The sequence below is a fragment of the Cupressus sempervirens genome, chromosome 2 (assembly GCF_028749045.1).
Source record: "Cupressus sempervirens isolate cs-2001-9-10 chromosome 2, ASM2874904v1, whole genome shotgun sequence".
NCBI lineage: Eukaryota > Viridiplantae > Streptophyta > Pinopsida > Cupressales > Cupressaceae > Cupressus > Cupressus sempervirens.
In genome coordinates this window covers 514,070,785-514,088,752 of record NC_143119.1, presented here as the reverse complement: position 1 = coordinate 514,088,752, position 17,968 = coordinate 514,070,785, and the positions used below count along the sequence as shown (strand labels likewise).

Sequence of the window (17,968 nt, the reverse complement as noted above, 5' to 3'; positions counted from 1 at the left end):
CACTCTTGAACACTGTGATATAAGATGTTTGCTTGTGAGATATTTGAGATGGCATATTTGGTACCATTAAATGTACATCTATGTATATTGTGTAAAGTATTTGAAGTGTTCAGTCATTGCAATTTAGAATTTAATATGAATTTGTTTTTCTCAACTGACACAAACTGTGAACTTTTTTAGTTGAAAATTTATCGGCATGAATAAACAGTAAGTCTGTAACCAAATTTTGATCATCGGAGTAGCACAAAAAGGCTAGAAAATCATGAATGTATCAAAATATATGGGTGATGATGATAGATATTTTGATTGTCAGGGCTATCATATGATATGTTTCCTCCTTTAGCCTAATATGAATTCTATTTAGGCTTCTATCTGTCAGTTGTGGTCCTTTTTAAGCCAAATTATCATATTTGTAAACCCAAAATTTGACAATGATGTTGACCTTTAACATCCCTTAGACTGTAAAGAGCACAAAACGACTCATGCAAAATCCGTAAGGGTCAATTGTGAGACTGTTATGTTTTCAGAAAAGAACAAAGGATTCCAGTGATACATCTATGCCGCATAGTGTCCTGATACTCTCAAGTGTGTACAAGAAGCCACAACATGCAAAAATGAACTATAAGAATTAACTAGTGAAGCTCCATTTTGTTTAACTTCCCCACCTCACATACATTCTGCATGCCTTGTTTGATCGTCAACAGGAAAGAGGCAGCAATGAACGTGCTCCTAATGCTGCTGTCTTCCTCTTGCACTTTCTACACTACACTCCATTCTACACCAATGTTACCCCAAAACTCTCATCACTATTGTTATATGCTGCCTCTTGTTTAGTAACTCTTTCCCCATTAATAATAAATGTGTTATTTTTCATCAATTTCCTTACATGCATATACCATTTTCTAACACATTGCGCAGTCATAGTGCCACTTTAAACATGAAGAAACAAGACTATTAACAAGGCTTATAAGTTTCCTTAATTTTCTTCCAAATTTACATTACAGATGAGAGCAATAAAGGAAGAGCTGGGTGACAATGATGATGACGAAGATGACGTGGTTGCATTGGAGAGGAAGATGCAAACTGCAGGCATGCCACCAAATGTTTGGAAGTATGCTCAAAGAGAATTAAGGTGAGCTTTCACTGCCTTAACATTGTATCCCCTGCTTTAGAATGTTAAATAATGGCATATATTGTCTGGGTGTACTAGTTTAAAAATTAAAATGTTGGCATTTTTAAATGTGTCAATTGTGTTCCTCCCTGTTTTCATGACTTAAATTGATGGTGCTGCTATGTAATCTTCAAATAAGTTTGTACTATTTTCCAGAAATAAATTAGATGCTGGCAGTTTTTTACATGTTATTTTTAATGCCAAAAGATTGATAGATGTCATTCGCCACTGTTTAGTTCCTATTAGATATTATTAAGCCCAGTTTTGGACAAAGTTAGGCATTATCTATGTTATTATTTGTTAATGACTACCATTTTAAATTTTATTCGTCCCACTGATACTATGCATTCTTGTTTTATCTTGGTTAAAGGCGATTGAGGAAGATGCAACCTCAGCAACCTGGCTATAGCAGTTCTAGGGGATATCTTGAACTACTAGCTGATTTGCCATGGCAAATAAGCAGTGAAGAACATGAGCTTGATCTACGTGCCGCTAAGGAGCGTCTGGATAGTGAGCACTATGGTTTAGGGAAAATAAAAAAGAGAATTATTGAATACATAGCTGTTCGAAAGGTTAGATTAGTGAATTTTGCCAATATTTCTTATATTTATGTTTGAAATGTCTTTTCTGTCCATAAATTCTGCACAAGGGAAGAGCATAACACATGGAACATGGATTAATGATGTCATAGCTAAAGCCAGATGCAAGAGGTCCTGTTCTGTGCTTTGTTGGTCCCCCTGGGGTTGGCAAGACTTCGCTGGCATCTTCAATTGCTGGGGCTTTGGATAGGAAATTTGTCCGAATTTCCCTTGGTGGTGTCAAAGATGAAGCTGATATAAGAGGACATAGAAGAACATACATAGGTAGCATGCCTGGTCGTCTCATTGAGGGCTTAAAGGTTTCTTCCTTATCAATCTTTGTAGATATTTTTTATGTAATTTTTTGAACACTGCTTACATCACTAACATGAATGCATGGTCGAAGATTTCCATATTTGGATTATTAAAGAGCTTGATACCAGTTGGATTTTTTTCGCCAGAAACTGATCATTGGTGCACTTTTATATAGCATACTATAGTTCAATTATTTTTCATTGTTGTATTTACATTTAAACAGTTTGCTGGTTCTGATTCGATTAAATCAATTCAAATGCCTGGATCCTGGCTATGGATTGAAGCATTTTTCTGACTAGCACTTATTTTGTTGGATTTTTATAATCTATACATTTAATGCCATGTTGGAAATTCATATTCCCATGTTTGTTCCATAGTTGAATTCCATTTTCCCAAGCCAAGGGAAAAACATTGGTGATAGGTGGGAGACTAAAAACTAGAAAGTGATGTCATATTTGTGTCAAATATGATGTGGATATCGAAATTTATATAATTAAACTATGTGTATGATATAGAAAAAATGTTAATTTAACCTGAAATGATTATGTAAAATACTAAAAACAAATGGCTGGCCTTGAAAGACTAGGCAACACCTTTATGGTCCATAGTCTATAATTTACAATGTAACACCGGTACTGGGGTACATCGGGACGAGTTTTTAGGATGTAAGGAAAATGGACCTCATTTTTGGGACGACGGGGGGACAGCTAGGGGACAGCGGCAAGCAGAGGATGGGGCAGGGAGGGGTGTTGTATAGTATACATATAGAACTTGAAATGCTTGTTATGAAATGATGTTTCAATAGAACATACTTGAACATTCAACATAGTAACATATTACATACCCAATAGTAACATTCAAAAATCAAAACTCAAATAGAAGTCCAAGTACCCATTCGAGCGGAAACATGGTTGCGGAATGGTGGAGGTGGGGGTATTTGGGTGCGTGAGTACCTAGTGCGGGGACGTCTCGAGGACGGGTACTCCGAGGTTTGGGAGGGGGGTGCGAGTCCCCATGTAACACTGATAATTTAAAGGGCAGCCATTTTCTTTTACCTAGATATTCATTAGTGTATTATTAAAAATCTCCTTGTAGCTTACAATAAATCGTTTCAATATACAACTTAAAAAATTAAAAAATGCTCACCAGGAGACGGAAAGGTAGATATGTAGTTTAAAATATGTTTGTAGAGGTGTCAAAAAGGTAGAGCTATATAAAATTTAAAATCACTTTGTGGTAAAATAGGGAATACTGTGGAGACAACACAGCAAATTCGTCACAATTAGTAGTGAAAGTTTCGTAAGTAATCTTATTATGGTGGGTTCTTAAATTCATTTTTGTTCACAATATTCTTTTTGGAATCCGGTGATATATTTTGCTATTGTATACATGACTGCCATGGGTGCTCGAGTATGTCATTAGTTGAACTTGAGACTTTTCCAAACATGCTTATGAAAACAACTGCTTCATCATTTCATGTTTGTTTTCTACTATGCAATGGTGCATCTTTTTCTGTTTTCTTTTTCCCTCCTTAAACAAAATGGTTAACAAGAACTATTTATTCATGTCAATTGAGAAAAAAAAGTTGCTTGTGTCAGTTCTCATGCTTATATTGGATTTTTTTTGCAGAGAGTGGGAGTGAATAATCCTGTAATGCTACTAGATGAAGTTGATAAGACAGGCTCAGATGTTCGAGGAGATCCTGCTTCTGCACTGTTAGAAGTCCTTGATCCTGAACAGAATAAGGCCTTCAATGATCAGTATCCTCAATTATCATGATGCTACAAAGCATGTTTTCCAATGTGTTTCTGTTTTGCATGGTCTATTCCTTGTATTTGTAATTGCTGTTTGGAGACTTTGGCTTTCCATCCTCTAGTTGGCTATATTGGTAAAATTTTGGATGAACTGACAGGTTCTTCTTGTGAAAATATTACAAATATCAAGCAATCAGTGTCTCTTCTACCCCATTTTTTACAGTTTTTCTGGTAGTTAAGCTAATTTGTAGAAAACCAATGTATTAGAGAAGTTTTTTTTTTGCTTTGCTATGAACTCAACGTGGTGTGACACGTACTACCTATTCATTTGCTTCTAAAATACTAAAATTTATGGTTTGGATGTGGATATGAGCATCCAGTATGTGGATACCTGGAAAATTTGTTTGGGGGTTAGGATGCACTTATATATATATATATATTCTCAGAAAAAAAAGTTGAAAAAATATACAGAATTAAATCATTTTTTCGTATGATACTCCGTCATTGATCAATGCCAAATACCAAAGATTAATATTAAATGCCAAGTGATAGTTCAAAAATATTCAAGTAAGCCATATTTTTTATCTATAACTTCAAAGGATGCAATGTTTTATCAAGAGTTACGTATCTTTTCATAATTATTTACTAATTAATTTTACTATTCTGAACAAATGTAATCTAATGACATATTGGTGTTAATACTCTTTAGATAATATTAGTTGTAGCTAGCATAATATTTGCGGCTAGCAATACTGTTCACGGCTAATGATCATGTTATGTGGAAATCAAGTTATGTGATTATAATATTGATTGAACAAATCAAATAAACATCTCTCAAACCATCGGGAACTGCCTCTATGCCTGCTCCAAGTACATAGGGCGTATGAAATATATATTTGATGAGATTAATCATTAGTATAATGCAAATAAACTCTAAAGCCTGCAGAATCCTTAGTTAACCACATCCGCATCCGTATCTGCAGCGAATCCGCATCTGCAGTGAACTAGCATCCACATCCAGCCTTTAAGCTGCATATCTGGTAACTGAGCTAAATTACTATGGGCTGGATTATCTGTTCCCAGCTACAGGTTTCAAGAAGAAAATGTTTGTTTGGAAATCTATTAAATGATAGTTGTTGTCCTCACCTTCTCACTTTACTCTTTACAGCAATTGGAAATGATAATTAATGAAGCAGCATCATGTTTTTTTGTTTTGAATTTTTATGTCTGAGGATTATCTTTCCAGTCGGTATTTTCTTTGCTCCCCGCAAGTCATCCAATTAGAAGAGTGGAAATAAGAATAATGAAATCAGTTTTTATAGAAACTCAAAAGGTACATACAAATTGTTTATTAATAAACCTTAATGGTTTGGTCTTCAGCTATTTGTTTCCTTAATTTCTCCCGTCAGCTACTTAAATGTTCCATTTGACCTTTCCAAGGTCATATTTGTTGCAACAGCAAATAGAGTACAACCAATTCCTCCTCCCCTTTTGGACCGCATGGAAGTGATTGAATTGCCTGGGTATACTCGAGAAGAAAAACTTAAAATAGCCATGCGCCATTTAATTCCTCGAGTCCTTGATCAACATGGTCTTACATCGCAGTATCTTCAAATTTCAGAGGTATAATTCAAATTCTCTTATGCCTCTCTGCTTAATTATTTGTTATTGAGTAATGCATGTTATTACTAATATTGGCAATAGGACCCTGGGAACGGCAGTTGTCACAAATGTGCTGGGATGATCTTACAACCAACATTTCTTACATATCTTTCAATAGTGATATGATATCTTTCAGTAGTGTTATATCACTATTGTTGTGGATTTTACTTCTGAGTCATATTGAATTCTTTTGATTATTTTCAATTTGGTAACAGCATTTCAGCTTCTTCCTTTTGTTTATCTACCAATTGTACTTTGTTACCTCGCATATCACCTTTGAAAATGGTACTGAATCTCTGGTCTTTGGCAGAGTTTGCCTTGGAAATGATCCCATGGATTTCCCCAAGCGTGGGGTTCTACCTGGGCACAGCTTGAATTCACCTGTCAAATTCAGGATACACTGGGTTAGGCGGCGAGTCAACAATTCAATGTCCATAAAAATGATAATTAATTGCAATTAAAAAAGGGAAACCATGTGAAAATTAAATATAAAGCAGAAACCTCTAAATGTAAAATGACACCGAGGGGTGAAACCAGGAAGACGATAGATCATGATTCCCTTTCATTCAATTTATTGTTTTGACATTTTATATTGAATTATAAATCACTGGTAGTGTTTTATGGTAAATTTTGTTTAATTGCCTGAATGTTTTAGTTTTGATTTTGTATGGATGTGCTGTAGCTGTACTGAACATGTCCATACCTGGATCTTGTATATATACTGAAATGTTTTAATCCATTCTCAAAACAGAAACTTAGGACTTTACATAACAATGAAGGTAGGTTTTGCATCTCGGTTCAGCTGCATTTAGCCTGTTAACAATTTTATTGCACCTGCAAATCGAATCTATTTAGTTGCTTAACTGCATCTGCAAAATCCTTTTGTATGTTTATGGTGGAAAAGTCACATACGTATTCCATCTAGTTGACCTTACTGATTTTTGTCAATGCAGATTTACCTTCATTACCAGCTGAAATCTTAAGCCATATTTATCTTCAAGAAGAAGCATAAATTCCTGCTTTTTATCAAGAAGAAATTACCATTTGTTATCATGATTGAATAGAACAAGAACTTGTGGTAGCTGTCTCCCTCAATATCATTACAAAAATGATTAATTGCTCATTAGAAGCAGCATGGAGTTTTCTTTCTACCCAGAACAGTGTTTGACCTCAAACACATACTTAAATAGAAAGTCATGCCCTGGCAATGTAAGGTGCTCTTTCTTTTCCGTGGAACTGAAATCCTCTGTAATAACATATGTAGTGAGCATTTACAATTTTTCACAAATAGGCAGCAGCACATCAATTGAATAAGGATGGGGACACAATGAATAGGATAGCAGTACATCAATTAAAAGGATGGGGAGGCTATGAATAAGAAGGATGGTGCTGTGAATAAGGATGCCGACATTGTACACTTAAAGAAATGGATTGCACTAAAATATGATTAGCTTCCAGACACAAGTTTTCCATATAACCTGTGTTTTCTATTTAAACCCTGTATAATACCATTTGTAGTGAGCATTTACACAAATAGGAAGGAGTACATAAATTGAATAATGATGGGTACACTGCGAATAAGGATATCATTATATCAATTGATAATGACAGGGAGGCTATAAATAAGGAGGATGGTACTGTGAAAAGGATGCCAGCACTGTACATTTGAGAAATGGGTTGCACTAAATAATGAGTAGCTTCCGAACACATGTTTGCTACATAAGTTCTTAGGGATGTTGTGCTGGCCACAATTTAGCTGTTCCCATTCATAACTATCCTGGAGATGTGGGGACATGTCAAAACATCTCCCTGGAATCGCCAAAAAACCTTTTTTATTGAAATTGTCCCAAGGACGTTTAATTATTTCTGGAAACATCTCTAGCCTCCCTTGGGTAGCCAAGGAATGCCTGGTCATCCCCTGATTGTCCCAGGGATAGCTATCCATTGATTCTGATATCTTCCAGTTTTGGCCATAATACAAAGAAATGCATTTGTGAATGGGGACAATGGGTGTCCACCACAAATACCTCCTCTATATTAGCTGCCTTCTTAGTTACCTTTTAGCTCTATCAGAATCAGCACATCAACCATATCATTTTCTATATAATGAAAGTCTCAATTGATTTCTAATGCTATGTTTTTAGGTTCTATGTACATGATGATTGCCTTACCAATGCTGTCATATGATATTTGAAAATTTCTATGTTTTTTGATAGCCATCCTTTTGCAGTCCTCCACAAATGTTTGCTTTGTTTTCCCATCCCTGTTTCCTGAAACGCCCCTCCATCTACTTCCTTTCTCAGCCAGGAAACTTGGGGTATTATAGCTTGCAACATGTGCATAATACATGGTGGTGAAACTGTTTAAAGAAAAGACCCTTGAGGTGATAACACATTTTTCAGGAGTAGAATGCTGCTGTTATTTTGAGGCACAGTGGTGTCAATGAAGCTGTCTAATGCCATTTTTGCAGAAAGGTATCTTTAATGCAGCACAATTTCACTGCACTCAGTTTCACTAACTCACAAGGCCTTTAACATTGCACCTTTGTTTGGCATAGGACCCGCTTCTTATTACTAACACCAATAATTAGTTTATGACTTCAATCAGGTTGAAGGTATTAATAACCACCTCATGTTTTCACAATTTATGCAAAATGAGTTAATAATTTAAATGAAGTATTGGACTCATAGATAACTCAATATTGGATTCACATGTTAATTAGTCTAGGAATTGGACCCATGATCTCCAGTAGGTTGTTGAAATCTGGGAAGCATGATGAAATTAGTAGCCAAGGGTGTCTACCAGCCTGCAATTTCATTGAATCAACCAGTTACTCCTAATAGAGCATTCCTGTGGGTATGTGGACTACTGATTTATTTACTTTTTACACCTGTAGAGAATTTTGACGATTTTTTGCATTTGGATTGGGTTATGTCAACCTTGTGGCAGATACAAGATTTTATTTTCAAAACTTGGTTCCTTTAAGCTGTTTGTAGACCATTAGAAGGGACATGGACTTTGTTTTGTATTTCTGAAAACAATGTACTTGAGATCTTTATGCATTTTCAACTTCAATTTTTGTCCACAAGGCTTTACCAAGATTTTAAAACAAAAAGATAACTAATCATCCCATAGTTCTTTTTTTCAATCTAGGGATTGACTTGTAAGTTATATCCAATGGTTCTTTGAGTTTCCAGGATGGGGGATGCATGGACAAGGTCAGGGGTGTTGGAAATGTAAGAGGAGTAGCTGAGAGGGGAGGGATGAATCAGTTACAACAAAAACAAATCCAAGTCCCTTAGATGTCAGCACAAACTTTTACTTCTTAAAACAAATACTTGCACTACTCGGTTAGAACTAGATATTCACTGTAACTTGGTCAACAAAGCAATCTTAAGATATTAATGTGTATTAAACTTTAGTAACTTAGTTGTAGAAACATAAAGCATTAAGCACATAACATGAACAGATGAGACACCAAGATCTAATGTGGAAACCCAATTTGGGAAAAACCATCAATGCAACTAGTGACAAATTTTCACTCTTTTGAAGTGAGCCTTATTAGGAGCTAACCCTGTTAAAGGTTACAAAACACACGGTTAAGTGTGACCTTGTTAGAGGATTTGAATCACCAATTAGGAGTGGCCTTGTTAGAGGTCTTTAGATGCTTCAATCAAGAAATGCTACCTTGTTAGAGGATTTACAAAATGACTGTTAAGTCAACTCTGTTAAGAGATTTTTTTACAGCTACAATGGTTAGAAAGCAACAACAATTTGACCTAATTGATGAAGCAACTGACTTTGCAAATTCAGATCACTGTTCTGGCTTAATCTCTGGATCCTTCTTGATCAGATGTTTCCTTGTAGCTTAACCTTCACACTTTCTGCTCTGCCTTGGCTTCGCTCACATATCCATCTTTTTATTCAACTTCATACTCTCTTTAGTCCCCACAACTTGACCTTTCTTATATATCATAAGCTAGGAAAAGTCAGCCTGAAAATTGTTTCAAAACATCAATAAACATCCATTTAGTCGGCTTGTATTAACCAAATAATTAACAAAAGTAATCTGCTGTCAGTCGGCTAACACTAGACTGAACACTAGGTTAATACGAAGTTCCTTTGATGACCGACCCAACTTGGTTAACACTAACTTATATTTTGCTGACTGAACAAGCTCGGTTAACACTAATTTCTTTCCAGACCGACCAGACTTGGTTAACACTGATTTTTGCTCGATTGACACTGGAATCTTCTTTGGTGCCCGACTGAGCTTGGCTTGCACTAATTATGCTCGGTTAGAGTGTGACATTTGTGTAACATCAATGACAATAGACAATTGAATAATTGTTTTCAAGAATCGTCCTCTTGGGCATTGATGGAAACACAACATGTCATTATGCAAAGAAAGCTTTGGAGCAAATATCCTTAGTTTGATTCTGATTCATCATTTATGAGAACTCCCTCTGACATCTTATCTTCAGACTTTGTTTGAAATTCTCCCTCTTGCTCTTGTACAAATCTCTTTCTTTGATTCTTTGACATGACATCAATCTCCCCCTCTTTGACATCAAATGCCAAAGACGTCATTCGATGAATTTGCAATGTACCCGATGTATTGATTCATATGCAATGTGCTCTGAAAACTTTGCATCAACTTGATAAAGCGTCAATATAGCTTGGTTGATGCATCACTAATCTGTATTCTAGTGAGCATCAAATAAGGGAATGTGTAACTAATGAATTTTCTTAACTAAAAAGATTAGAGCTAAAATCTGATTTGAAGTAGATATGAAGTAATACTTCAACTAAACTACCAAAATATAACATCTTTAATTCCATTTCATGGGATATTAACTGAATTAACATTCAACTGAATAACTATCAACTGGAATAATTGTTTTCTATCATCTTTACAGAAGTAAATTAAATCATTACCATTCATACTATGATATTCGATATTCACAAGAGAAAGTAAATGCATAGCAAAGGATAGAGAAAGAACATACAAAAGCTAACTGGAGAGTCTTGAACTGGTTGTGCAAGGCTCGACTTCCGCATAAGAGGAGAAGCATTAGCTTAGGCTTAACCTCCCAACCTCAGAGCATATCAATCCCCACACAATTTTTTAATAAGAAAGGCCCTCCCTACCCTAGGGCTAGGCTTGGGGCACTATTAGTCCAGCCATCTAAGCAATACCGATGTTTAGAATGTCCGCTTAGTAATAGATGAACATGTCTAATTATCTGACGCCATCGACATCTTGTGATCTATAGAAGGCAAGCATGCCTTTAACGACATTGGCCAAGGTTTTTGGATGGGTTTCTAATACTCGATCACCACCGCTTGACTTGACAACAGGGTAAATTAAATGGACATGCATGAGCTATTAAATGATTCTTTAAAAGTAATAAATTTGTTGTATCAAATATGATTCTGTTTTCTTGTTCTTGTAGAACTTTCTCTCACCTCTTCACCCTCTTTCTGGCCATCTAGCCAGGTGAGTCCTAGGTGTCCAATCATAGAGAATATCAATTCATTTGCTGGAACTTAGCTGTTGGAATTTTATATATATATATATATTTCAGTATTGATACAATACAATCCTTAAAGACTTCAAAAAACTTCATAGGGTATAATTCAAATTTGAAAGATCAACTTAATCAAAGAGGAAAACATAGTATGAAATGTGTATGTGGTTTAGTCTTAACATGGTGAAATAACTTGGCGTGCTTGATCAAATGTACTGTTTGATAGACTTAAATTACATCTAGGCCGGGCATCATTATTTGGAAATCCTAGAAGCTATTCTTGCATCTATACTTTCAAATGCAATACATATGTCAAAATAAGTTTAGGAGAATTGATCACATAACCTGATCAATGGAAGAAAATAGATCTTTGCTTAATTCTGAATGACCAACTCTCGAAGTCGGCTTCTCAAATACAGAATTCAGGTTCGATTACCAATACAAATATCAAAAACAAAAGCTCGGTTCTACTTCAATATCAATCGCTGGGAAAAGGAAAGAAATAAGAAGAGGGAACAAAAGTAAAATCCAAAATCAGGGGTGCTTGGTCTACAACATATGTTCGAACATATGAACATACGAAAAAATAAAGAAGGCTTAAAGGAAGCTGCGACTCTTGGTAGCAGTAATGGAAAAGATAACTGGTTCTTGGTTCACCGATTTTAAAAAAAAGATGCCTAGTGTACTCCTCATCTCTCATAGAGATTTATATTTATGATGAAAGAATTCAAAGGTCTCCAAATCAAAAGAATTATATATATATATATATATATATATATATATTTGCACACATACACACACACACATAATTTTTCAAATGGTGACATCATATTATTATCTTGTCCAAGGTTATACCTATTAGGATGCACATATCTAAATACATATATACTTGAGAGATTATTTTATTTTCATATCCTCTCAAGGTATACGCATATTTATGTATACGTATATTAATAAGGATGAGCTTGTATCATCTAATACTATAGTGTTTTACATCCCAATTTTTGACCCAATTAAAAATGTTTATATAGCCATTGAGGTTCACATGAAGTCAGTTGACAGTTAAATTTGTTATATCTTGCGAAATGGTAAGATGGTTAGTCGTTATAATTTCATATGAAGATAACATGCTAGTTGATTATTTATCATGTATTCATGGAATTGAAAAGATGGTTAGCCATTATGATTAATAACTTGTTATGGCAATATGATTTAATTGCGGAGAATTTCCTTGTATGGAGCACGTCAAAGGGGTAGAAGCATTGTTAGAAAAGAATTGGGCACAGGAGCATCACCATCATTGGGCAAATGGGTATGAGTTGTGAATCAGCATGGTTGAGGACCTAACGACTGCATAATAGGATACACATATTAGACATGCATGAGCTATTAAATAAACATTTAAAATATTAACTTAATTAATGCGTACCTCAAATGGCTTTTGGTTGACTTTTCCACCACATCATTTTAATACATATCTATGTACATACACATAGATATAAATTAAAGATGACATCATAGTGTTATTTTTATACAAGACTTTATCTATTTAATACGTACATTTAAATGCATGTACAAGAAGATAAAATAAATCTTCCAAGATGAAATCTATATTTAGATATACATATTTAAAAGGTACGACCTTGGATAAACATTTAATATGTGCCATCTTAATAAAATATATTTACGTGCAAGTAAATAAATATGTTTATATTATTCTTTTGATTTGTAACCTTTCAAATTCTTTTCCTTATTTATTCAATTCTTTACTTGAATCTGAAATGCACATTTGGCATATTATATTGGCGTTCAAGAAGCCAAATCTTTTCTTTATAAGTTACTTCTTCTTGGAAGCCATAAGGTTTATCGAATACCTCTTTAAATTATGGAAGCCGTGAGAGACCAAGATGATATATATATACCTCTACATTATTTCTTACGGTGCACTCCTCTGAGATCTTTTTCTTTGTTCTTTCCCTGCACAACAATTCTGCCACGATAACTTCCATTTCATTATATATTTTCCTTACTGGAAGCACATGATTAATAATCGCACTAAAACTGCATCCAGAGTTCTTCCGTGAAAGGGGGCTGACTAATAGTGTCCAGCCTAGACTCAATTATATTTCCAAATTTTACCATTTTATGTGGTTGCCCCATATCTCAATGATTATAATATGTTTGCTTTCCGATACTACTGCATTTTGAAATTACAACAGTAAGATACAGTTCCAGAGTATGTTGTAAATCATCTTGTTTAAATATCATCGGTTAGATCCTCTTTAGGACATAACTGTTTATGATGAGTCAAAACCAATTATCCATGACATGATATCATATCTTTATTATGCCGTTGAATGTACAGAATCAAATGTTATTTATTCTGCAAGTCTTAGAGTTATATTTTTCAGATCATAGAAATGTGATAAGCTAGAAACATATAATATTCTTATATTAGTTGAGGATCAACAGAAAGAGCTGGTTGCTCTGAGATTCAAACACCTGGGACTCACTCGACTGTATAGCCAAGGAAGAGATGACGAGGTGAGATAAAAATCTGCATTAACAAGAAATAAAAGTTAGACATGACATAATAATTCTAAATAATTTGAAAAAGGAAAATCATTTAATAGTTCATGCATGTTCATACTTATTGTTCCCCTGTTGTGAAGTTGAGTGGTGTGATTAAGTACCAGGAATGCTCAGTGGCTGACAAGATTTTCCATGTCTACTTTCGGGTAGGGAGGGGCTTTCTCATTATTGAGTGCGTGGGGATAAGTTATGGTCTGAAGTTGGGTGGTTAAGCCCTTGACAATGTTTCCCCTCTCTAAAAAATGTTGGGATGTGCATTAGATAAAGATAAGCTATTCATTCAAACGTTTGTTGGAAATATGTATTTTACTTTTATGATGTCTATTCAAGTAGAAGGTAAGATTAATTGTGTTGTATCGTCGTTATAGTTATTTCTTTAAATGAAAGCAACTCTTATCGTCAATGTAATTGGTAACCATTTAGATCAATTGACCTTCCAATTGAATATGGAATATATCTACAGGATTGTTATTTCAGTCTTTCATTTATAAGAATTATGATTATGAGCATATCTTTTAATCTTATGTTATTGCCACAGTTAGCAATAAGAAGAAAAGGAATGAAACAGAGGTATTTGACGCCCCAAATGATACAGTGGTATCTGATGTCCTAAATGATACAATGGTATCGGATGCCCCAAATGATACAGTGGTATCTGATGTCCTAAATGATACAATGGTATCTGATGCCCTAAATGATATAGTGGTATCTGATGCCCCAAATGATACAGTGGTATCTGATGGCCTAATTACCACGGTGGTATGTGATGCCCTAAATGATCCAATGATAATAGATGCTCTAATTGATACAATGGTATGTGATGCCCTAAATGATCCAGTGGTAATCGATGCTCCGATTGATATAGTGTTATTTAATGGTAATCGTCATTTGATATTGATATAGTGGTATTTGGTGGTAATTGTCATTTGATTTTGATATAGAGGTATTGGATGGTAATCGTCATTTGATCCTGAGTGGTATTTGTGGACTAACTTGGGTGTTTGCAGAAGCATCCCTAGATTGATTTCGGTTTTGAATTCCATGTTATGCAGATTTTAATTTCTATAGTAAATTCATTGATGGTGTTTTCAATTGTTAGTTATAAAATTTCTGTTTAATTGATTGTAACTGTTAATCTCATTCACTTGAACGCAACTGATATAACTGTCTTCCTATGAAAATGAAGTAATAATTGTATTTCTTTGATATGTTAGTTGTTAGTTAAGACCCGAAAAAAGTGGTTGTTACATGGTGGCACCATACTCCTATATTTATGTGCACATACATACATACATACATACATACATACATACATATATATATATATATATATATATATATATATATATATATATATAAAATTTTGAAGTGATGAGAAAGTCAACATAAACCATTAATGACACGTGTTTTGATTATGTTAAAATGTTTAATGCTTTTTTGATTGTCCAATAGCTCATGCGTGCCCAATGAATGTACCCTATTATGCAGTTGTTAGGTCCTTACCAAGATAGCTATAGGTCATACATGTCGATCGGACAAATGGATTAAGGCAGTGCCCCATTCCGTAGATCCCGTTACGCAATGCTTCTCCCCTTTGTTTGCTCTTGCAACCACCCGTGCAACGTGTTCCACAATAATAACAAGTTCCCATGATAAATCCATATCAACATATAAAATAGATAATAGTAACAAATTAGTTAATAACCATAATTCTGAAACAAAGCAACTGCTAATTACCATCATCAACATATGACAAGTAACGATTAACTTCCATCATCATTAAACAGTTTAAATAATAATTGATAACAACCAATTTCATATGAAACAACGGTTACATATAATTACCCTTTTCACATGAACAAGAAAAAACAAAAAAAGTTTTATCTAATCACTCAACGGCTATAATAATTTTAAATAGGTTAAAATTTTGGGATGTAACAAAATGATCCCTAGCTTACCTCTTAGATACCAAAATGCATCCTTAGGTAATGGCTTGGTGAATATGTCAGCTATCTGCTCCTTGGTGTTCACATATTCCAATCTCACCTCTTTATCTTGAACCAATTCCCTTAGGAAATGATATTTGATTGCAAAGTGTTTTGTCTTAGAGTGCATCACTAGATTTTTGGATATATTGATTGCACTTGTGTTATCACAATAGATAACTACTGGTTCCTTGATTTCTTCCTTCATTCTTGACATCGATTGCTTGATCCACATTATGTTAGAATAATTGACTGCCGCAGCAACATATTCTGCTTCTGCTTTGGATTGAGAAATATAGTTCTGCTTCTTATTTGTCCAAGACACTAGCCTCTTTCCAAGAAAGAATGCCCCTCCACTAGTACATTTTTTGTCATCAATGCTTCTTGCCCAATCTGCATTAGTGAAGGCTCTTAATTCAAGATTTCCTCATTTGTTTTACCATAACCCATAATCCTCAATTCCTTTTAGATATCTCAAGATTCTTTTGATTGCCATCATGTGATTTTCTTTAGGATTAGCAGAGAATCTTGCAACTATGCCAACTGCCAGTGCAATATCAGGTCTTGTGTGAACCACATACTGAAGTTTCCCAATCATTGATCTATAAGAAGTTTGCTTTAGCTCCTTTGAATCATCATCCTTTGAGAGCTTATGTCTAGTAGACATGGGTGTACCAATTGGTTTGGAATCGTCCATTCCAAATACTTTCAACGTTTCCCTGATGTACTTTGATTGAGTGATAGATATCCCATCCTTCATTTGATTAACTTGTAGACCCACAAAGAATTTTATTTCACCAAACATAGACATTTCAAATTCTTTCCTCATTTCTTCAGAGAATGATTTGCATAAATTATCATGTCCTGTGAATAGGATATCATCTACAAATATTTTTGCAAGCAATATCTTGTCCTCAAGTCTTTCTTTGATTTACAAATTGCTATTATCATTTGTCTTCTCGAAACCAATTTTTACTAGATATCTATGAAGTCTTTCATACCATGCACTAGGAGCTTGTTTTAACCATACAGGGCTTTATGAAGTTTACATACCATGTCTGTTTGGCTTGAATCTATGAAACTTTCAAGCCGATCAATGTAGACTTCTTCCTCCAAGACCCCATTCAAAAAAGCTGATTTGACATCCATTTGATATATTTTGAATCCTTTTTGTGCTGCATATGCTAGAAGTGATCTAACCCCTTCAAGTCTTGCAATAGGGGCAAATGTTTCCCCATAATCAATACCTTTTTGAGCATAACCTTTGCAAACAAGTCTTGCCTTGTTTCTTGTTACTTCACCTTTTTCATTCATTTTATTTCTGAATATCCATTTTGTACCAATTACATTTTTATCCTTGGGTCTAGGAACAAGAGACTAGGTTTTATTCTTTTCTATTTGCTCAATCTCTTCATTCATTGCTTCTATCCAATTTTCATCTTCTAAAGCATCTTTTACAGATCTAGGTCTAACTTCACTAAGTAAACATGCACCTTTTAGTTTGTTCCTTGTCAATATGCCTTCTGACTAGTTACTATTTTTCACTCTTCTGAAGTGAGCCTTGTTAGGAGCCAACTCTATTAAAGGTTACAAAACACATGGTTAAGTGTGACCTTGTTAGAGGATTTGAATCACCCAGTTAGGAGTGGCCTTGTTAGAGGTGTTTAGACACTTCAATCAAGAAATGCTACTTTTTTAGAGGATTTACAAAATGATTGTTAAGTCAACTCTGTTAAGAGATTTCTTTATTGCTACGATGGTTAGAAAGCAACAACAGTGTGACCTAATTGATGAAGCAACTGACTTTGCGAATTCAGATCACTGTTTTGGCTTAATCTTTGGATCTTTCTTGATCAGATGTTTCCTTGCGGCATAACCTTCACACTTTTTGCTCTGCCTTGACTTCGCTCACATATCCATCTTTTTTATTCAACTTCATATTCTCTTTAATCCCCACAACTTGACCTTTCTTAAATATCATAAGCTAGGAAAAGTCGGCCTGAGAACTGTTTCAAAACATCAATAAACATCCATTTAGTCGGCTTGTATTAACCAAATAATTAACAAAAGTAATCTGTTGTCAGTCGATTAACACTGTGCCGAACACTTGGTTAATACGAACTTCCTTTGATGACCGACCCAACTCAGTTAACACTAACTTATGCTTTGCTGACTGAACAAGCTCAATTAACACTAATTTCTTTGTAGAGAGACTAGATTTGGTTAACACTGATTTCTGCTCGGCTGACACTAGAATCTTCTTTGGTGCTCGACTGAGCTCGGCTTATGCCAACTGTGCTTTGTTAAAGTGTGACATTTGTTAAAGTTGTAGCTTCTGTCGGATTGATTTTATCATGAGATACCTTGTTGATGGTAAATC

The 17,968-nt window shown here is 34.7% G+C and overlaps 1 protein-coding gene across 2 annotated transcripts in view; it reads left to right on the top strand.

Moving 5' to 3' along the window:
• LON2 (lon protease 2) overlaps nt 1-17,968 on the top strand; it is an 83,301-nt gene that overhangs the window by 52,530 nt on the left and 12,803 nt on the right. For both annotated transcript variants that reach the window (XM_089814408.1, XM_089814407.1), the window contains 5 exons: nt 1,005-1,132; nt 1,542-1,743; nt 1,863-2,069; nt 3,694-3,824; nt 5,228-5,441. In XM_089814408.1, coding sequence (XP_089670534.1) covers nt 1,005-1,132; nt 1,542-1,743; nt 1,863-2,069; nt 3,694-3,824; nt 5,228-5,441 — 882 coding nt within the window. The remainder of the gene's footprint in view (nt 1-1,004; nt 1,133-1,541; nt 1,744-1,862; nt 2,070-3,693; nt 3,825-5,227; nt 5,442-17,968) is intronic.